The sequence below is a fragment of the Sarcophilus harrisii genome, chromosome 6 (genome assembly GCF_902635505.1).
Source record: "Sarcophilus harrisii chromosome 6, mSarHar1.11, whole genome shotgun sequence".
Lineage (NCBI taxonomy): Eukaryota > Metazoa > Chordata > Mammalia > Dasyuromorphia > Dasyuridae > Sarcophilus > Sarcophilus harrisii.
In genome coordinates, this window is record NC_045431.1 from 193,574,580 (window position 1) to 193,590,926 (window position 16,347).

General features: G+C 40.6%; 1 protein-coding gene across 1 annotated transcript in view; it reads left to right on the forward strand.

Moving 5' to 3' along the window:
• Nucleotides 1-16,347, forward strand: part of CPLX1 (complexin 1) — a 119,407-nt gene that overhangs the window by 1,105 nt on the left and 101,955 nt on the right. The window contains exon 2 of the mRNA XM_031943766.1: nt 2,817-2,926. Coding sequence (XP_031799626.1) covers nt 2,896-2,926 — 31 coding nt within the window. The 5' untranslated portion in view covers nt 2,817-2,895. The remainder of the gene's footprint in view (nt 1-2,816; nt 2,927-16,347) is intronic.

Genomic DNA, 16,347 nt, shown 5'->3' on the forward strand with positions numbered 1-16,347 from the left:
GCGTCGGTGTGTGCGCGCGCACGTGTGCTTCTGTAGCGCGCGTGCGTGTGCGCGAGCGTGAGCCAGAGCGCGCTGCGGTCCGCTTCTGTCCCCGCGGTTCTCTGTTCGCTAGTGTGGGGATGCGACTGCGGGGGGGGCGGGGGGGGGCGAGAAGGAGGGGGGACGTTCAGCCAATCTTCCATTACCTCCTTCTTCTCCTCTAGGGGAGTCTCTATAGAAGGCAAGCCTCCCAGTAATACTTCCACATCTCTAGCACACACATCTTGAGTTTGGGGTCTTTCAGCCAGGCTGGTAGAGGCGGTTACTCAAGGATGGGGACCTTTCAGGATCAGGGTCAAAGAAGGGCTAATGGTTGGGAAGAGAGTTTGGCACAGCGTCAGGACAAAGGCAGGGAGAGGACAGGGACGGATAGGGATCCAAGTCTGCAGAGACTAAACTCGGAGGAGGTGGTGGGATTCCATGACCCCACCCCGGACCCGGGAGGATGCAGACTCCAGTATAGAGGCCCTGAACCCCTAAGCTTCTCGCTTTTCCAGAACCCTTCCCCCTCTCCCCTCTCCCAGGCAGGGAGCTTCCATAGAGGGAACGGCTGGGCGGGGCGACTGGGAGTTCGTACTTCCCAAGACCCTAACGCCCACGTCTGGGGAGAGGGTCTCCAACGCGTGCTGTCCGGCAATCCTGGTCCTCGGACCCTTGTCCCTAACTCGACTCCTCAGATCGCCCAGGAGACTGAACCACCCCGGAGCTTCCGGAACCCGCTGCGTTTCCCCAAGCGCAGCGCGAGTCACCTTCAAACGCCCCTTTCTGCACTTCCTCCCTGCTCGCTGCCGCCTCTGCCAAGCGGGCGCGCGCTCCTCGCTCCCTGCGCAGCCCCCGCCCCAAAGTTTCCTCCTCCAGCTCAATTCCCTAATCAATGAACCTCCCGAAGCACAGAACCCTTGCATCTGAAGCCAAAAGACCTTTCAAGAAAATTGATATTCAATGAACCTGATCTTGCGGGTTGTTTCTGCAGCGCTGAGAAGCGCCGCTCCCGCCCCTCCACTAGTCCCGCCCAGCCCAGGACTCCTCAGAATACCCTTCTTCCTCTCGCCCTCCCTCCCAACCGACACTTTCTCCACTCACTCCTCCTTCCTAATCTAGTACTCGTGAGTGTCTGCCCTCCTTTCGTTCTTCCCACAAACCTGAGCCCCCGCTCTTTTTTTGCCTACCTCCCCCTCTCCAAACTAGTTGGTGAGTGACCTCTTCCTCCTTACTCCCAAACCAGAGTTCAAGTGACTCCTCCCATTCTGCTCCCCCAACTCTGGATTTAGAGTGAGAGGAAGATAATTTGGGTCCTACTTCCACTTACTTACTTGACCTTGGGCACGTGAATTAACTTCTTTCGATCTCAGTTTCTTTAGCTGAAAAAAAAAATGAGGACTTTGGCTAAGTATCTCCCAGCTGTAAATCTAGGGTGCTACGATCCTTAGGTACTGTACCCCCTAAGCAAGGAAATCTCTCCCCAAGTGACCTCTCCGTTGTGATTCCCCAAACCAGAACCTGTCATTGACGTCTCCTCTCTCCGACTTGTCCCAACTCACAGAGACAAATTAGGATGTCAAAATCAAGTCGATGCCTTAACCTGCTCTCTAACCCGCAACAAACAGCGACCCCAGTGGCCAACTAGTGACTGACGGCTCTCTCTACCTTGTCCCTGAGCCTGTTCGTTCACTTAGTGACAGCCGAAGGGAAGGGATCTCAAGCCGGACATCTGACTTCCCAGCTTTGTCTGAGTCAGTTAACCAGACCGAAGCTAATTGACCTTTGTCTTTGACTCCGGGGTTTTATCCTTTCCTTATTTTCTAAACCTTCCCAATGTTCTCTGTCCTCCCTCCCCTTTCACTTTAGGCTCTCTTTCTTCCACTTCTCTGCAACCTCTAAAGCTTGCAGGACTCCCTCAGCTGAGGTCTGACACTCTTTAATTACTCCGATCCCTATTTATTTCTCCCCTTTCACCGCTGCTTAGATCACTGAATACTAATCCCTATATCTGCTCCCTCTTTCCCTTTGTCCCTTTGTGATACATATCCTGGTAGTGAGGGTTTTTTTTTAGGTTTATTCTCGAGGGAGAAGTGAGTAAACAGATTCAAGAATAACAAGGGAATGTCATTAGACTCGCAAATAAAAGCAGGATGCCGTAGTGTTTAGTTTATTAGCCTGGTTGTAAAAAAAAAAAAAAAAAAAAAGAAAAGAAAAGAAAAAAAAGGTGTGGATTCTAGTGTGGTCCACACTATCAGTGTCATCTCGAGTAAAACCTTTAATCTCTTAATGTCTTGGGCAACTCTCTGAAAATCATAAAATGAACAATGGTTTCTATAAAATAACCTCATCCCTATTCCCCACTCCCTTAAAAATGAAATTTACTCCATTCCAGACTAGATCTTAAAATTCCTAGTTATTCTGTCGAATCTTGGCTTTTCAGGTCTATTTTGGTTCCCTGTAAATCCTTTTATGTCTAGAGGCTCCAAATCCTTTAGGGTCCCAGAAGAGTTCTTCCCCAGCACTGTGAATTGGTCTCTTCAACAATGCTAGGCTACTTCTCAATCAGGAAATGTGTATTCAAGCTTCCTCCTTTACTCATATTACAATGCAAACGTTGGCTAGCTAGAACCCCTCCCCTCCCTTCCTACTAGAGTGGAGAGGAAAACAAAGAACTGATATCCCAATTGCAAGATTGTACTATACCTTCAAATGAAAGAAAGAAAGAAAAGCATGGTCCAACATCCCATGTCACCCATTTCCTTACCTTTGTGATGGCCTTTTCCTTTTCTTCACAGGGTACAATTCAGGACCAGTGGCCTGTAAAATTTGCATGTAAAGTCTGACCCAGCCTCATACGGGATCAAAGCCATCATCATGGACTTCGTTATGAAGCAAGCTCTGGGAGGTAAGGGGGACCCAATTTGAATCCCCACAATCTTTCTGTGATTATTTACTCCTGAACAACTGGTATTTCTCTGTATCTCTGTCTCTATATCTGTCTCTTTCTCTGTTTCTCTCTGTCTCTGTTTTCCCCCTACCTTTGATACACTCATATAGACTCAAACATATACCTTTTTGATTATGGTGCAATGGCACAAACATTCACTCTTTCCCGTCTTCTGTTAGAGCACAACACCAGCACACTCAGGAGTTTTTCCAGTAATTTTGTTATTGTGCTCTGGCACCCTCATACCTGCCTTCCCGTGCTATTTGTCGCACTGACACCTACCTGGGAAAGTTTATATTTGTGCTTGGAGTCTGTCATTGCAATCCAGCTAAGCCTGCCTCATATTTGGAATAAATATTGACAATAAATCCTTCATCGGCCTGTGCTGTGCAGAGATGATGGGAAGGCAGACACTCCCTGATCCATTTACAACAGGGAAGCAGCAACAATGGATTCTCTTGGCTTCCCTTTATCAATGTCTGTATAGTGGGAGTAGAATAATAATAATAATAATAATAAAGGGAGGTTTGGGATGTATGTGAGTGTGTTTGAAAGCGTGTGTGAATTGGGGAGAGGGTCACAACAACAGATGATCAAGCCTATGGACACTGAAGAGTAACTTCCTCCCCCGGTTCCGGGGTGGAATGGAAGGGTGGATCTGGGGCTGAGCAAAGTTGGGTAAGGCTCTGACCGTCAAGTCATAAATACTGATAGTGCTCTAATCTCCTAGGGGAAAAAAAGAGCTGAGAGTAGCCGGCCTGTAGGGCTGAGATGTCAGGCTGTGGCTATGTCTGGGGAAGGGCAATGTTACAATCTGGTTATTGTAGCTTGCTGGAAAGATCAGTCAGCTGCGCCATACACTCTTCCCAGAAGGAGAAGGGTTGGATCATCTCTGGTTGTGGGCTGGTGGCTTTCTCCTGTTCTCCTGAGGTTTGCTCTCTCAATCCCATCCTCTCTTTACAAATCCCAAACGCATTTTCTGAAGGTGAATTGTATCCCAGGCTTTTGTGTTCCCAGTGGCATCTCTGGTTCCCATGGTGTTTGCTCCCCTCTCCCTTTTCCTAGCAAAAGCCAAAGGATTTTATGAAACTGAGAGCTGACTTGTTTCCCTGAGCTTGGTGACTCTGCAAAAGTCAAGACAATGGCCCTAAAAAAACAACCCTTTCCCTCCTCCCAGTTACTTACACGAGCAAATTAACATAATGATAAAAGGCCAGCTGCCTCTGGCCTTCAAAGTTACATTTTTGTCTTTAAAGGGGAGGGGAGGGAAATTCCTTGTACTGGAAAAAGAGAATTGTCTGGTTTTAAACTATTTCTTTTCTGTGGTAAGTTGATTATTTTGACATTATTTATATATTAATATGTGGTTATATTGGAGGGAGGCCCTGGCAAATATATTGACTCTGTGAGCCCAAACTTGTTTTTAACGGTCCCCAATATATACATCATCATAACCATTCTCCCATACAATCTATTCCTTTTCCCAACCTTGACACTGGTGGGGCTTTGGACACAGTCACAGACAATAGAACAGTTCAACCTCCCCTGTAGTGAATGCCTTGATTTTGAGCCATTCTTAAAATGTTCACTGCAGCTACTAAATTGTCCAGACCCGACGTCCAGAGAAACATGGGAGGGACAAGAGTTTTGGTCCTCTTTTATTTATTTTGTTTTATTTGTTATCCCCATTGTAGAGTTGGAAATTTTTACAATACAGTTTATGGGAAGTAATGGGCTTTGTAGATTTTTGCATAATTTTAAGGGTAGGCTGTCTCTAAGGTCTTTTTCTGTTCTGACTGAGACACTTCCTAGTCCCTTAGGCCTAGGGTTAGAATCAAGGTGTGGTACTTAACCTAAGTGCAGATGGCATCTGTGGTACAATTTAAGTAAAGTGAGGCAAGGAGCTGCATACCTCCAAATCTCTCCCCATCACAGCGCCTGAAGTGGGCTGAAATCATCATTCCGTGCTCTAACTCAGCATTAGCTGTGGACCAGCTCCAGATGGGTGCCAGACTCCACTTGCCCCAGGGATTGCCCAGTGATTGGCATTGATCTGCAGTATTCTCCTTCATTTCCCTCTCTTTGCCTACCTTGGGGCTCTGCAGATTTTCTCTCTCAGTGGAAGGTCTGATGCAGGACTGACAGGACCAGGGCTCTCCATGGTCTTCAGATATAATTTGGTTCATTGTGAACAGTGGCAGTTCTCATCTACTTAGATTAAGTCAGAAGATTTCAAACCTTATAACAGGGTCTCCCTCCTCTGAAAATTTCCCTAGTCCAAAGGACATGGAGATTTAAGGTTAATTATGAGGATTTAGGATCACAGAATGTCAGAGCTAGAAAAGATTTTAGAGAACATCTGATCCAACTTCCTAATTTTACAGATGAGGAAACTGAGATCCAAAGAGGGTATATGACTTAATATGAAGTTAAGCTTTGTCCTTCTAGTTTAAATCGAGTATGGTCAAATATCTGTGCTAATGAAGCTCAGACATTTAATTACATTAGTCATTCAAATGATTTGTAATTGAGGATTCATTTGGAGGTTTTGAAACCTCTGACTTTGGTTTGACGAACAAGGTAATTGCCTAGAGTTATGTTTTTTTTTTTTTTTTCCCTTGTGTCCTAGCATCAAGGTTGTTTCTCTAAATAACCATAAAGGAACCCCTCTCTCTGGAATTTCCAAGAAGTCAATGTACATTCTATATGTGTTGACATATGTTTCAGGTATATACTTTAGTATCAATCCATCATCAAAGGCATTCATTAAGCTCCTACTGTATACCTTGAATTGCGTAGAGGATTAAAAGATCAAAATGAAACTAGCCTCAAGTTGCTGTCCTCAAGAAACTCACTTTGTAGCATCAAAATACAATTTATACACTGACAAATAAATACAGTGTGTATATGTATATACACACAGAGACTTTAGAGACAGCCTATCCTTAAAATTATGCAAAAGTCTGCAAATCACATTACTTCCCATAAACTGTATTTAAAATTTTCAGACTCTAAAATGGGGATAACAAATAAAATAAAATAAATAAAAGAGAATCAAAACCTTTGTCTCTCCCAAGTTTTCTGGACAATTTAGTAGCTTCAGTGAACATATATGTACACACACACACACACACACACACACACACACACACACAAAGAAAATACAAAATTTTGCGGAGGAAAAAGTGAGGGGGTTACCAAAAGGGTGATACCAATAAACAAATTCCAGTGATCTTTCAGGATCCATTTCCCAGGAAATTTTGGGTTGTTGGTATTGCTATGGAATAACAGGCATTGTCTGCCTTATTCCTGGAACATAAATTCTAATATTGGATCTATTCTTGAGTTGCTATGTGATCTTGGATGGATCATTTTTTTCTTCCCTGGAATTAAGTTTCTCTATCTATAAAATGAGAAGGTGGAATCAGCTGGTCTATCTCTAACATCCCTTCCAGCTCTGATGTTCTGTGGTCAATAGCCTATATTGGTACAGTTGCTGATGTTAGTGTTGTACACACCTACACCCTATTGAAAGGGAGTGACTGGGAAAGCTCAACATTTTGCTTCAAAAAAGTAAGGGTCTCACTGTGGCCCTTTACAAAATCATCTGCCCTTCTGATCTGTGTTCTATTAAATGAGCAGGAGGGAGAACTATTTCCAAAAAGCAAACACAAAACAAAATAAGGCAAAATCTCACCCAAACCCCAACATTTCCTAACAAGGTACCTCTCCTTTTTGGCATTTTATTCTCATTTCATTAGTTTGTCAAAAATCTATTATTTTTTTTAATCATTCAGGGGAAGTATTGCTAAGGAAATGAGTGCATAGGTCAGAGATCACTAAAAAAACCTAGTTGTGATTTTGGCTCTGGTATGGTCACCACCACACCCTGTGCTCCCACAGTGGGCAGCCATCTTTGCTAAATCAGCTGAGAGGAATTAAACAAGTATTTCATTTAACAAGCATCTTTTAAATGCTTCTTATATGCAAAAGCTTGGGAAAGGGAGTATACAAAGTATCTGATCCCATGGAGCTTGCAATAAGCAGTAACATAACTCTATTTAAGAGAATTGTAAACTAAATGCCCTTTGAGCTCTAAGGAAGAGATTAGGAGAGAAAATGGATTTGACTCAAGTTTCAATTCGCTTTCATTGAGATGGAGGGGAACAATGCAATGGATGATGAATTGGGCTCCAAGATTCTAGTCCCTCTTAATAAGAGACCTTCAATTAGGGGGGAATAGTCATTTGTTGGAAAGGTTGTAAGGATTCATACTTCAAGTGAGAGGGTTAGATGACTGAAGTTCCTTCCAGCTATATGACCCTGGGCAAGTCTGGGCCTCAGTTTCCTCTCTGTCAAATGAGGTCATAAAAGCTATAGCTAGAAGGGATTTCTCATTTTACAGATAGGGAAACTGAGGCCTGAGGAGATTAAATGATTTGAAGGTCATGAAGGTAGTAACATCAGAGGGAGAATTTGAATCTAGATCGTCCCACTTCAGAGCTAAAGCTCTTTCATCAGATAGACATATTCCTTGTTTATCTTATAGGGTCTTGTTCTTATTGCTTGCCCCCAGCCTTCCACTTCTGTGGAAAATCCCACACTTTGTTTAGTATACTAGGACTGAACTCCTGGTTTTAGTAGCCTAGGGAAATCTCTGGACAAGGAAACTCCCTCCATCAATTAATAGAACATATTTTATTGACCTATCTTTGTACTTGTTTGTGGGCGAGTGCCAAGCCTAGAGTTCAGAAGATCAGAGTTCAAATCCAACTTCAGCAATTTACTAGCTGTATGACACTGAGCAAGTCACTTTGCTCAGTTTTCTCATCTGTAAAATGAGCTGGAGAAGCAAACAGCAAGCCATTCCATATCTTTACCAATAAAATCCCAAATTGAGTCAGAGTCAGAAATGAATGAACAGCAAATATTCATTGTTTTGCCCCAATAGGATGTCTGTGTTTTTTGAGAAAATGGATTGTTTAGATTTTGTCTTTGCATCCCCACCATCTAGAAGAATGCCTGATGCAAAGTAGGCATTTCATTCATGACTACTGAATAAATGAATGAATGCTGTGAGGTCCAAATGAAAAGAACTGGTGCCCTTTCTCCTTCCAGTAAAGAAGTGGGGACTGTGGGTATAGAATGTTTCATTTTTTTATAACTGTTTCTTTTTCTTTGTTACAAGGAAAGATTCATGGGAGGAGAAAGGAGAGGACATGGTAAGAAAGAAGTGTGATATGGAAACAAAAGGCATAAATAAAACATTTTGAAAAGAGGGTCAACAATCGTGTGCAGGCGTTTTGAAGAGTTAAGACACAAAGGATGTGCCTGGCTAGGCTGTCCTTTCGGAGGGATGCAGACAAAATACGGCTCTTGGGTTATTCTCAGCTACAGCTGAAGAATTCTATGAAGCTTTGCATAGCTCCATTGTCTTCCTCGGGATACATATATGTGTTCCAGCAGGGAGCCTGCTGGACAGCTCCCCTGGTGCCTTGAAGCTACTGATCCATGTTTGAATTGAATTCAGTGGACTCAGGGCCATATAGAAAGTGAATCCTGGCAATTCAGGTCAAGGAAATCTTTTCTTCCTTAATATCTGTGTTAGAATGTAAACTTCTTGAGGGCAAGGCTGTTTCCTTTTGATTTCTGTATCTTCTGTGCCTAACATAGTGTCTGGCACATAACAGGCTCTTAATAAATATTCATTGACAGACTGTTCCTTTTTTGAACTCTGTAGCTGCTTAATCATCTCAATCCTGCATGTTGTTTGTATAGACACTGTGGCCTCTATCCTAGAACAGCACTGTTGTATGAAGGAGTAAGCCGAGGTCCCTGGGCATCGGAGCAACCTGCTTCTGTTGTAGCCCAGTCTGGCTCCTGCTCTATTTATTCAGTCTGTTTGTTGTTCTGAGGGGAGGTTTGGGTTGATCTTGTTGGATTACATCAGAAAAGCTACTGCAAACATCCTATGCTCCACTGTTGGAATTCTCAGCCTGGATGGGCTGGTGTGTGATTGGACCACTCCGCCCTGAGAGTTCCACTGAGAGACAAGATGAGAGAGAATGAATGCTGAAGATGGAGGGAGGAGGTATGGAGGGGCCCTTCACCAAAGGATCAGATCCTACAAAATACTGATGGAGAGAGAAAGAGGAAAGGAAGGAAGGAAGGAAGGAAGGAAGGAAGGAAGGAAGGAAGGAAGGAAGGAAGGAAGGAAAGAAGGAAGGAAGGAAGGAAAGAAGGAAGGAAGGAAGGAAAGAAGGAAGGAAGGAAGGAAAGAAGGAAGGAAGGAAGGAAAGAAGGAAGGAAAGTAGAAAAGAAGAAAGGAAGGAAGGAAGGAAGAAAAGAAGGAAAGAAAGAAGAAAGAAAGGAAGGAAGGAAGGAAGGAAGGCAGGAAGGAAGGAAGGCAGGAAAGAAGGAAGGAAGGAAGGAAGGCAGGAAGATGGGCCCAAGAATGAATTAGCAACAGGAACCAGGTTCCTCATTTCAAACTCTTTTCAAATTCTTTGAACTCATTTCAAATTCTTGGACCCCTTATATAGTTCATAGTCTCCAAAAACAAATAAGTATCTCTTGGAATGTGAATTTAAAAATTCTGCCTAAAGTAAGTACTTCTCCTAGATATCTTAGATGCTAAAAAGCTGGAAGGAATCTTAGAGGTCATCTAGTCAAATCCTCCCATTAGATAAAGAAAATTAATCTTGGGTGAGATTGTCCCAAATCACATGTATCTAAGTTAGATTCGACCCTAGGGACTTCAGACTTAAAATCTAATGATTTCACCTTTCTGCTGTGTCACACTTCTATAACCATGCATAACTATGCACATAAGACAGACAGACACAAACAGTATGTTACCTGGCAGATCAGTCCCCCTGATCAACTATTCCAACTCAGGTGTCAGGATGACCAGATCCTCATAGGCCAGTCTGCTGATTTATGCCTTTTGTAGTGACAGCATCTTAGAAGGATCAGATGTCTCATTCAGTTGTCTGTCTAGCTGATTATGGCTGCATCGGAACCAGCTGGGAGAAAGTAGGGCTAAGAAAGCCTCAAATCTTGCTTATTACAGCTAATCAGATACAACTCACCCCCCTTCCCACGCAACTTGTGTGATCTTTTTTGCTCCATTTCCTGAAAAAGACTTGATAAAACCTCTCTCAAGATTTGGAGACATGCTGGGCCTCATGATTCTTCCACACCTGGACCTCATCCTTAGTGGAACTGTTTATCCAGAAATGTATTGAAGGACAGATGAAAACATCTGTTGCTCTGAAAGCTTCAGCAGACATCAGATTCTATGGTGATTTCTGGCACTGTAGGTGTACCCTAACCATCTTCCTTAGGAGTTTTCACTGGGAGATGATCTCCAAATTTTATTACTAGGGGGATTTTCAACTTGGTATTTGCCAAGTAGAATAATAAGATGGTAGACTTGAAGTTCATGGGATGGGTACCAAGAACAAGGTTTGGATTTCCTGTTACTGCGTGTACCTATGTCAATCTGACTTTTCCTCTGACAGATTTATCTACCTTTATATTTTCTGGGTTTCCTTTTAAGAAAATAACAGGCTCCAATAACAGGCTCCACTTTAATGTATTAATATGTGGGATTTTGTGCCTCATCCTACCACTTCTACCCTAGCCATGCGAGCTAAGGTAAGCAGTAAGGAGAGTTTTCTCCTCACTGTCCCCACTCTGCCCCTTGCTTCTAGCTTTCAGAATGTTGGAGTCAAAAGGGAAGGGGCCTGGAGTCTAGAAATAACATTAGCAGTTATGCACAGGGAACAGATATCTTACTTTTATTCAAATGCTATTTAAAATGTACAGACTTACAGTTATTATTATCATATAATGATTCATTTCATAATTTTCTGATACATATTTACCTGATAATAGTAAAACATGATAACACAAATATAAAATATACATGTATATATAGATAACTCTATCATCTAAAAAAGATAAAAATATTTTATAGTACCATTCTCTACAGGGTAAAAACCAGAAATTGATTTAAATGCTTAGATAATTACGGACATAAATACTCAAGAGTTATTTTTCTGCCAGGAGTTATGGTACAGTTGAAAGAATTCTGGCCTTAAGAGTCTGACCTGGCATTGAATTCTGCTTCTGATGCTTACTAGCTGTGTCACCCTAGGCAAGTCATTTAAACTCTCTGAGCTTCTAGCTTCTCGTTTGTAAAATCCCTTTCAGTATTTATTAAGTACCTATTGTATACAAGGCACTGTTATAGGTTCTGTAGCTATAAACTTCATAGGATTGTAATAAGGATCCAATAAGATAACAGAAAGCATTTGGCAATTTTCAAAGCATGATCAAAATGTCAGCTATCATTCATCTTCTACCTGCTTCAAGAATCTGCTAGAGAATGTGCCTCTAGTACACGTAGTATGAAGAATACTTTTGTCTCTTCTAGACCCTTGACCCTTCCAGCTTCTCCCACCTCCACAGCTCCAGTCTTTTCTTTGATGATTTCCATTCTTTGCAAGAATTTACCCTTCACAGGCTCACACATTGTGATCTTCTTTCTGTCCATCCATTCATTTGTTTAGACTTCTCTGTTTCCCATGACCCATGTCCCCTCGAGAGACTTGGCTGCCACAAAACCACTTAACATTTGATCAGATGTACCCATTGGCCAGTCTCTGTCTCAAATCAGATTTGTTTTCCCCATCAACCTCTAGAGCACATCTTATTTCAGAAGATCAACCAAGATGCACTTTAGCATTTTTTAAAAATCTGATTAAAATCCACTGAACTGTAAGCAAAAACTGGTTGATTTTCTATGGGGAAAATAGCAATCATCTCAAAAAAACTGGAGCAAATAATAAATACTAGGAGAGAAATAAAGCAGGATGGCAGCATCCAAACCCTACTGAAGATGGCCTCCCTTCCCTGGGATGTGAAATCTTTTGAGGCTCCACTGGGTAGAAAAGAAAAGATTATAGAATCTTAAAATTGGAAGTAACATTAAAAGTGGTCATCTAGTTCAAGATCTATCTGAATAGGAATCTTTACCACAACATCTCTGACAAGTGACCATCCAGACTCTACTTAAAAACCATAAATGATGGGGAACTCAATATCTCTCAAGGCATGCCCTTTCACTTTTTGGACAGCTCCCATAGTGAGGAAATTGTTCCTTACATTAAGTTTCAATCTGCCTCTCTATACTTCTTTCTTCTCATCCATCCCCTTTGCTCTTAGCCAACCTCATTTCTTTTAGTCTATTCTGAAACTTCTTATAAATTGATGGGGACTTAGAACATAGAGTTGATTTCCTTGAAGGTTCTAGATGTTTAAGAAATAGGTCATCCCCTATACAAACCTTTAGCCATAACCTTGACACAGTGAGGATGGGTGACAACACTAAGGGAATTTAAGCAGATTTTTGCCTTGAATTATATATGTGATTTTTCTGATCTCACATCAGGTTAGAGTCTAGGGCTGCTAAATCTGAAATTCTTTTCCATGTCTGATTTTCCTTGAACTTTAATGTTCATCTCAATTATTTTTTGTTAATTCCCTGTTCCCTTTTACATCCTTGCATTAAGTGCACAATTTTTTCCAAACCAGCCTAGCCCATCCCTGATGTTTGTAAAAGATTATTGTGAAACGTCTGTCATCCAGGAGCTATTAAAACTAATGCTGTTTGCTTAATCCTGACTATAATTTCTTGCCAACCAACAAAGCAAAAAATAAATGACTTTATCAGTTGAAGTGTGTTACATCCACTCTATTCCCATGTTGGAGCTAAAACATTTGTAATTGAGTTGCAGTTTAATCAACTAATGCTCCATCTCTGCAGGAGAAGTGCCATTCTTCAGGGCTTCACAAGAAATGACGGCTACTTTGAAGTGTCCTCCCACATTAGGGATTCAAGGTTTTAGGTAAAAGCTCTCACCTACTTTCCTTTCTACTGCTGCTCACAAAATTCTCTTTACAATGGACTGGTTTATTGGCTTCTTCTCAATATATATGGACAAGTCAACGAATTATATCTGAAGAGTTTTCTAAAAGCTAATAGGTTTTAATGAATTGCCTCATAAATCTTTTTTTTTTGTGTGTGGTCAGCTCTGATCTCTGTAGTAGACCGAAGTAACAGGAAGAGTAGACCATCTTTAGAGGGGAGACAGGAGGAGTGAACTCTGGCCCTGCCCTCTAGGATCTCACAGTCTAAGAAGTAGATATGGGTAAATGCTTGGATTTTCCAAACCAGGAAGGGACAGGTGCACTTGTGGATGCCTGGAAGTATTCTAGAATGTGTTATCAAAGGGATAGTTTATAAGCTTTTGGAAAGGGGAATGGCAGTTACTAAGACTCATCAAGAGCAGATTATACCACACTAATTTCATTTCCTTTTTTTTCTTTTGACAGAGTTAGTAGACCCATGGATCAGGGCAATGCTATAAATACAATGTGTCTGTAAAGCATGTGACAATACATCTCATGTTGTCCTGATGGGTCAAGACTGCAATGGAGACTAGATGACAGAATAGTTAGGTGGTTTCAAATCCGGATGAATGAATGACTGACTCAAAGAGAGGTCACTAATAGATTGATTTCATTCTGAATGGAACATCTCTAGTGGAATACTTTGAGTATACATCCCAATATTTTTTTCATTGATTTTCTATTTTATCAATTTTTTTAATCATTGATTCAGATTTAGCCATAGGTGTTTTGTTTATCAAAATTGTAGATGAAACAAAGTGGAAGCAGTAGTGAACAGGTATATTGAATGTCAGATACAGGATCCAAATATACCTCAATGGACATAGAATGGCAAATTAACTTAATATGATGAGATAAATAGGGTGTCTCAAAAATCTTAGTGCAGTTTAAAGCTCATTATAGCTTTAATTGCTTAAATCTATACTAGGATTTTTTTTGAGACATACTGTAGTAATGATTAATATGTCAGGAACTTAGATACAAAAAATCAGATACACAAGGACAGAGTGGTAGTGATATATTATACTACAAAGACTCCATTTCCTCATTTGTAAAATGAAGGTGATAATACCAAACATACTTAACTCACAAAGTTGTGAGGTTTAAATGTGATAATATCTATAAAGCACTTTGGAAATCTTAAAGCATTATATAAATGCCTGGTATTATGATCACCTAGGAATTTTATCTTTGGGATTCAGAATCAAAAGCACTAAAATGCAAATTCATATGATTAGCTTTCAAGCTAAATTGTAATAAATATGCTTACTCATTATTACACACATATAAGTAAACACTGAATGAATGGATAAATGAGTGGTTCTGAATTCATTAGATATATCTTTAATTCTTTCTCTTAGTCTTTCATGGAAAAAAAGTTTGTTTTAATTCAAATGGCAGGTTTGATGAGAAAATGAACCATCTCAAAGCTATTTAGAAGTACTCTGGGAAAGTAATATGTGATTGTAGTCATAGGTTGGGTGGAGTGGACAGTTTGAAAAATGATCAGGTGATTTCCATCAGTGAAGGTAGCTTTTCATCCTCAAATTCAAAACAACTGTTCCTGAAGCACAGATTTAAACTTCAACTTTTTTTAAGCATCTGAATCAGCTAGATGGTACCTAAAGTCAAAGAAGATAGGTTCAATTCTAACCTCAGTTACTTATAATGTGTTCCTGTGCAAGTCCTGATAGGTCCTCCTGATAGGTCAAGATGGCAATGTTTTCTCTACAGTTAAAATGGGGAAAATGATACCACCCACTTCACAGGATGATTGTGAGGATCAAATGACATAATATTTGCAAAGTGCCTGGCATTTACTAGGTGCTAAATATTTATTCTCTTCATTTCATCAAAGGTAGACCCAACCAAAGCATCTTAAACTTGTGTGTTGTAGTAGTAGTAGTAGTAGTAGTAGTAGTAGTAGTAGTAGTAGTAGTAATAGTAGTAGTAGTAGTAGTAGTAGAGGATGTTATATGTTTTAGAAATAACATCTGAAAAGCAACTACGGGGTGCAGTGGATAGAGCACTAGCCCTGAAGTCAGAAGGATCTGAGTTCAAATCTGACCTCAGATATTTAACATTGCCTAACTGTGTGACCTTGGGCAAGTCACTTAACCCCAATTGCCTCTGGGGGAAAAAAAAGAACATCTGGGCTTCATAGGTAGTTTTTTTTTTTTAAAGAAATACTATAGTTTATATGTTCACATGCTTTATTTCTTCTACTGGAAAGTAAACTTCTTGAAGGAAAAAAGCTGTCTTATTCAGCCCTTAGTACAGTGTCTCGTAAAAGCATCTGGATGCTCATCCAGATGACAAAGGAAAAGAATTTATGGCCAGAACCATGACTATGGTTGGTCAACCAAAATTTTTTCATTTTATCTAAACTGCACCTGAAAATCAGAAAGGAATTTTGATCACCAGTCTCAGAGTCCCCATGGATCAGTCCAAGATCTGAGACATGTAGACAGCTTCCAAGTAAACTTATTTAAAAGTAACTAACCTACTAATGAAAGTATTTTGAATCTTCCTAATAAAAAAAGAAAAACTTGAAAATGCTCATTGTTAAAATTGGAAAGAGGCATCATATAGGAGCTATTCTGTAGGACTCAGTTTCTTAAACTTAAGATACATGGGGTCTCGTAACTGAATATGGGAGTGTGAAATTATGATTTATTATCAGTAAATATTTGATTTGTATATCTATTTTACATATCTATCTATATCTATATATATCTATATAGCAAAAAGGGTCATTAAGTGGAAAAAGTTTAAGAAGCTCTGCTCTATAGAATGAATTTAATTCCATTACCTACTATAACCCTACCATTATCCACCCACAAAAGGAAAGGCACAATTAAAGAAAATTATTGATATGTATTTTGTTTCAGTACCCGTTTCATTTCCAAATATATTCCCATCTGTTCTCTGCCTAGCTAGCATGCTTTGTAATAAAGAACAAAGAAAGAAAGAAAAGAGGAAAAAAAGCAGTTTAGCAAAAACAATCAATCTATCAACCATGTCTTTTACATATTTCATTCCCTTTCTTCAAATAAGGGAAAGAGGTGCATTTTCTCAACTCTTCTCTGTGGCCATGTTTGCTTATTATAATTTCATAGCCTGGAGTTTTATTGTTTTGTCCTCTCCATTAACATTGTTGTGTTCATTGTTTATATCATTTTCTTGTTTCTCTTTACTTCATTCTTCAACTAATTCTTGCACCAGGGCACATTTATTGACAGGTACCAATTACTCCAGACTGAACCACATGGGTAGTTCTTTTGCCTCAGCTACATGCTCAGAAGGTAAGATGGACTGGCACAGGACTCCAGGTAACAGTTTCAGTGCCTCCCTGTACCTGTCAGCACCAATTGCCCCTGCCCTTCCGGTGCAGTCCAGGT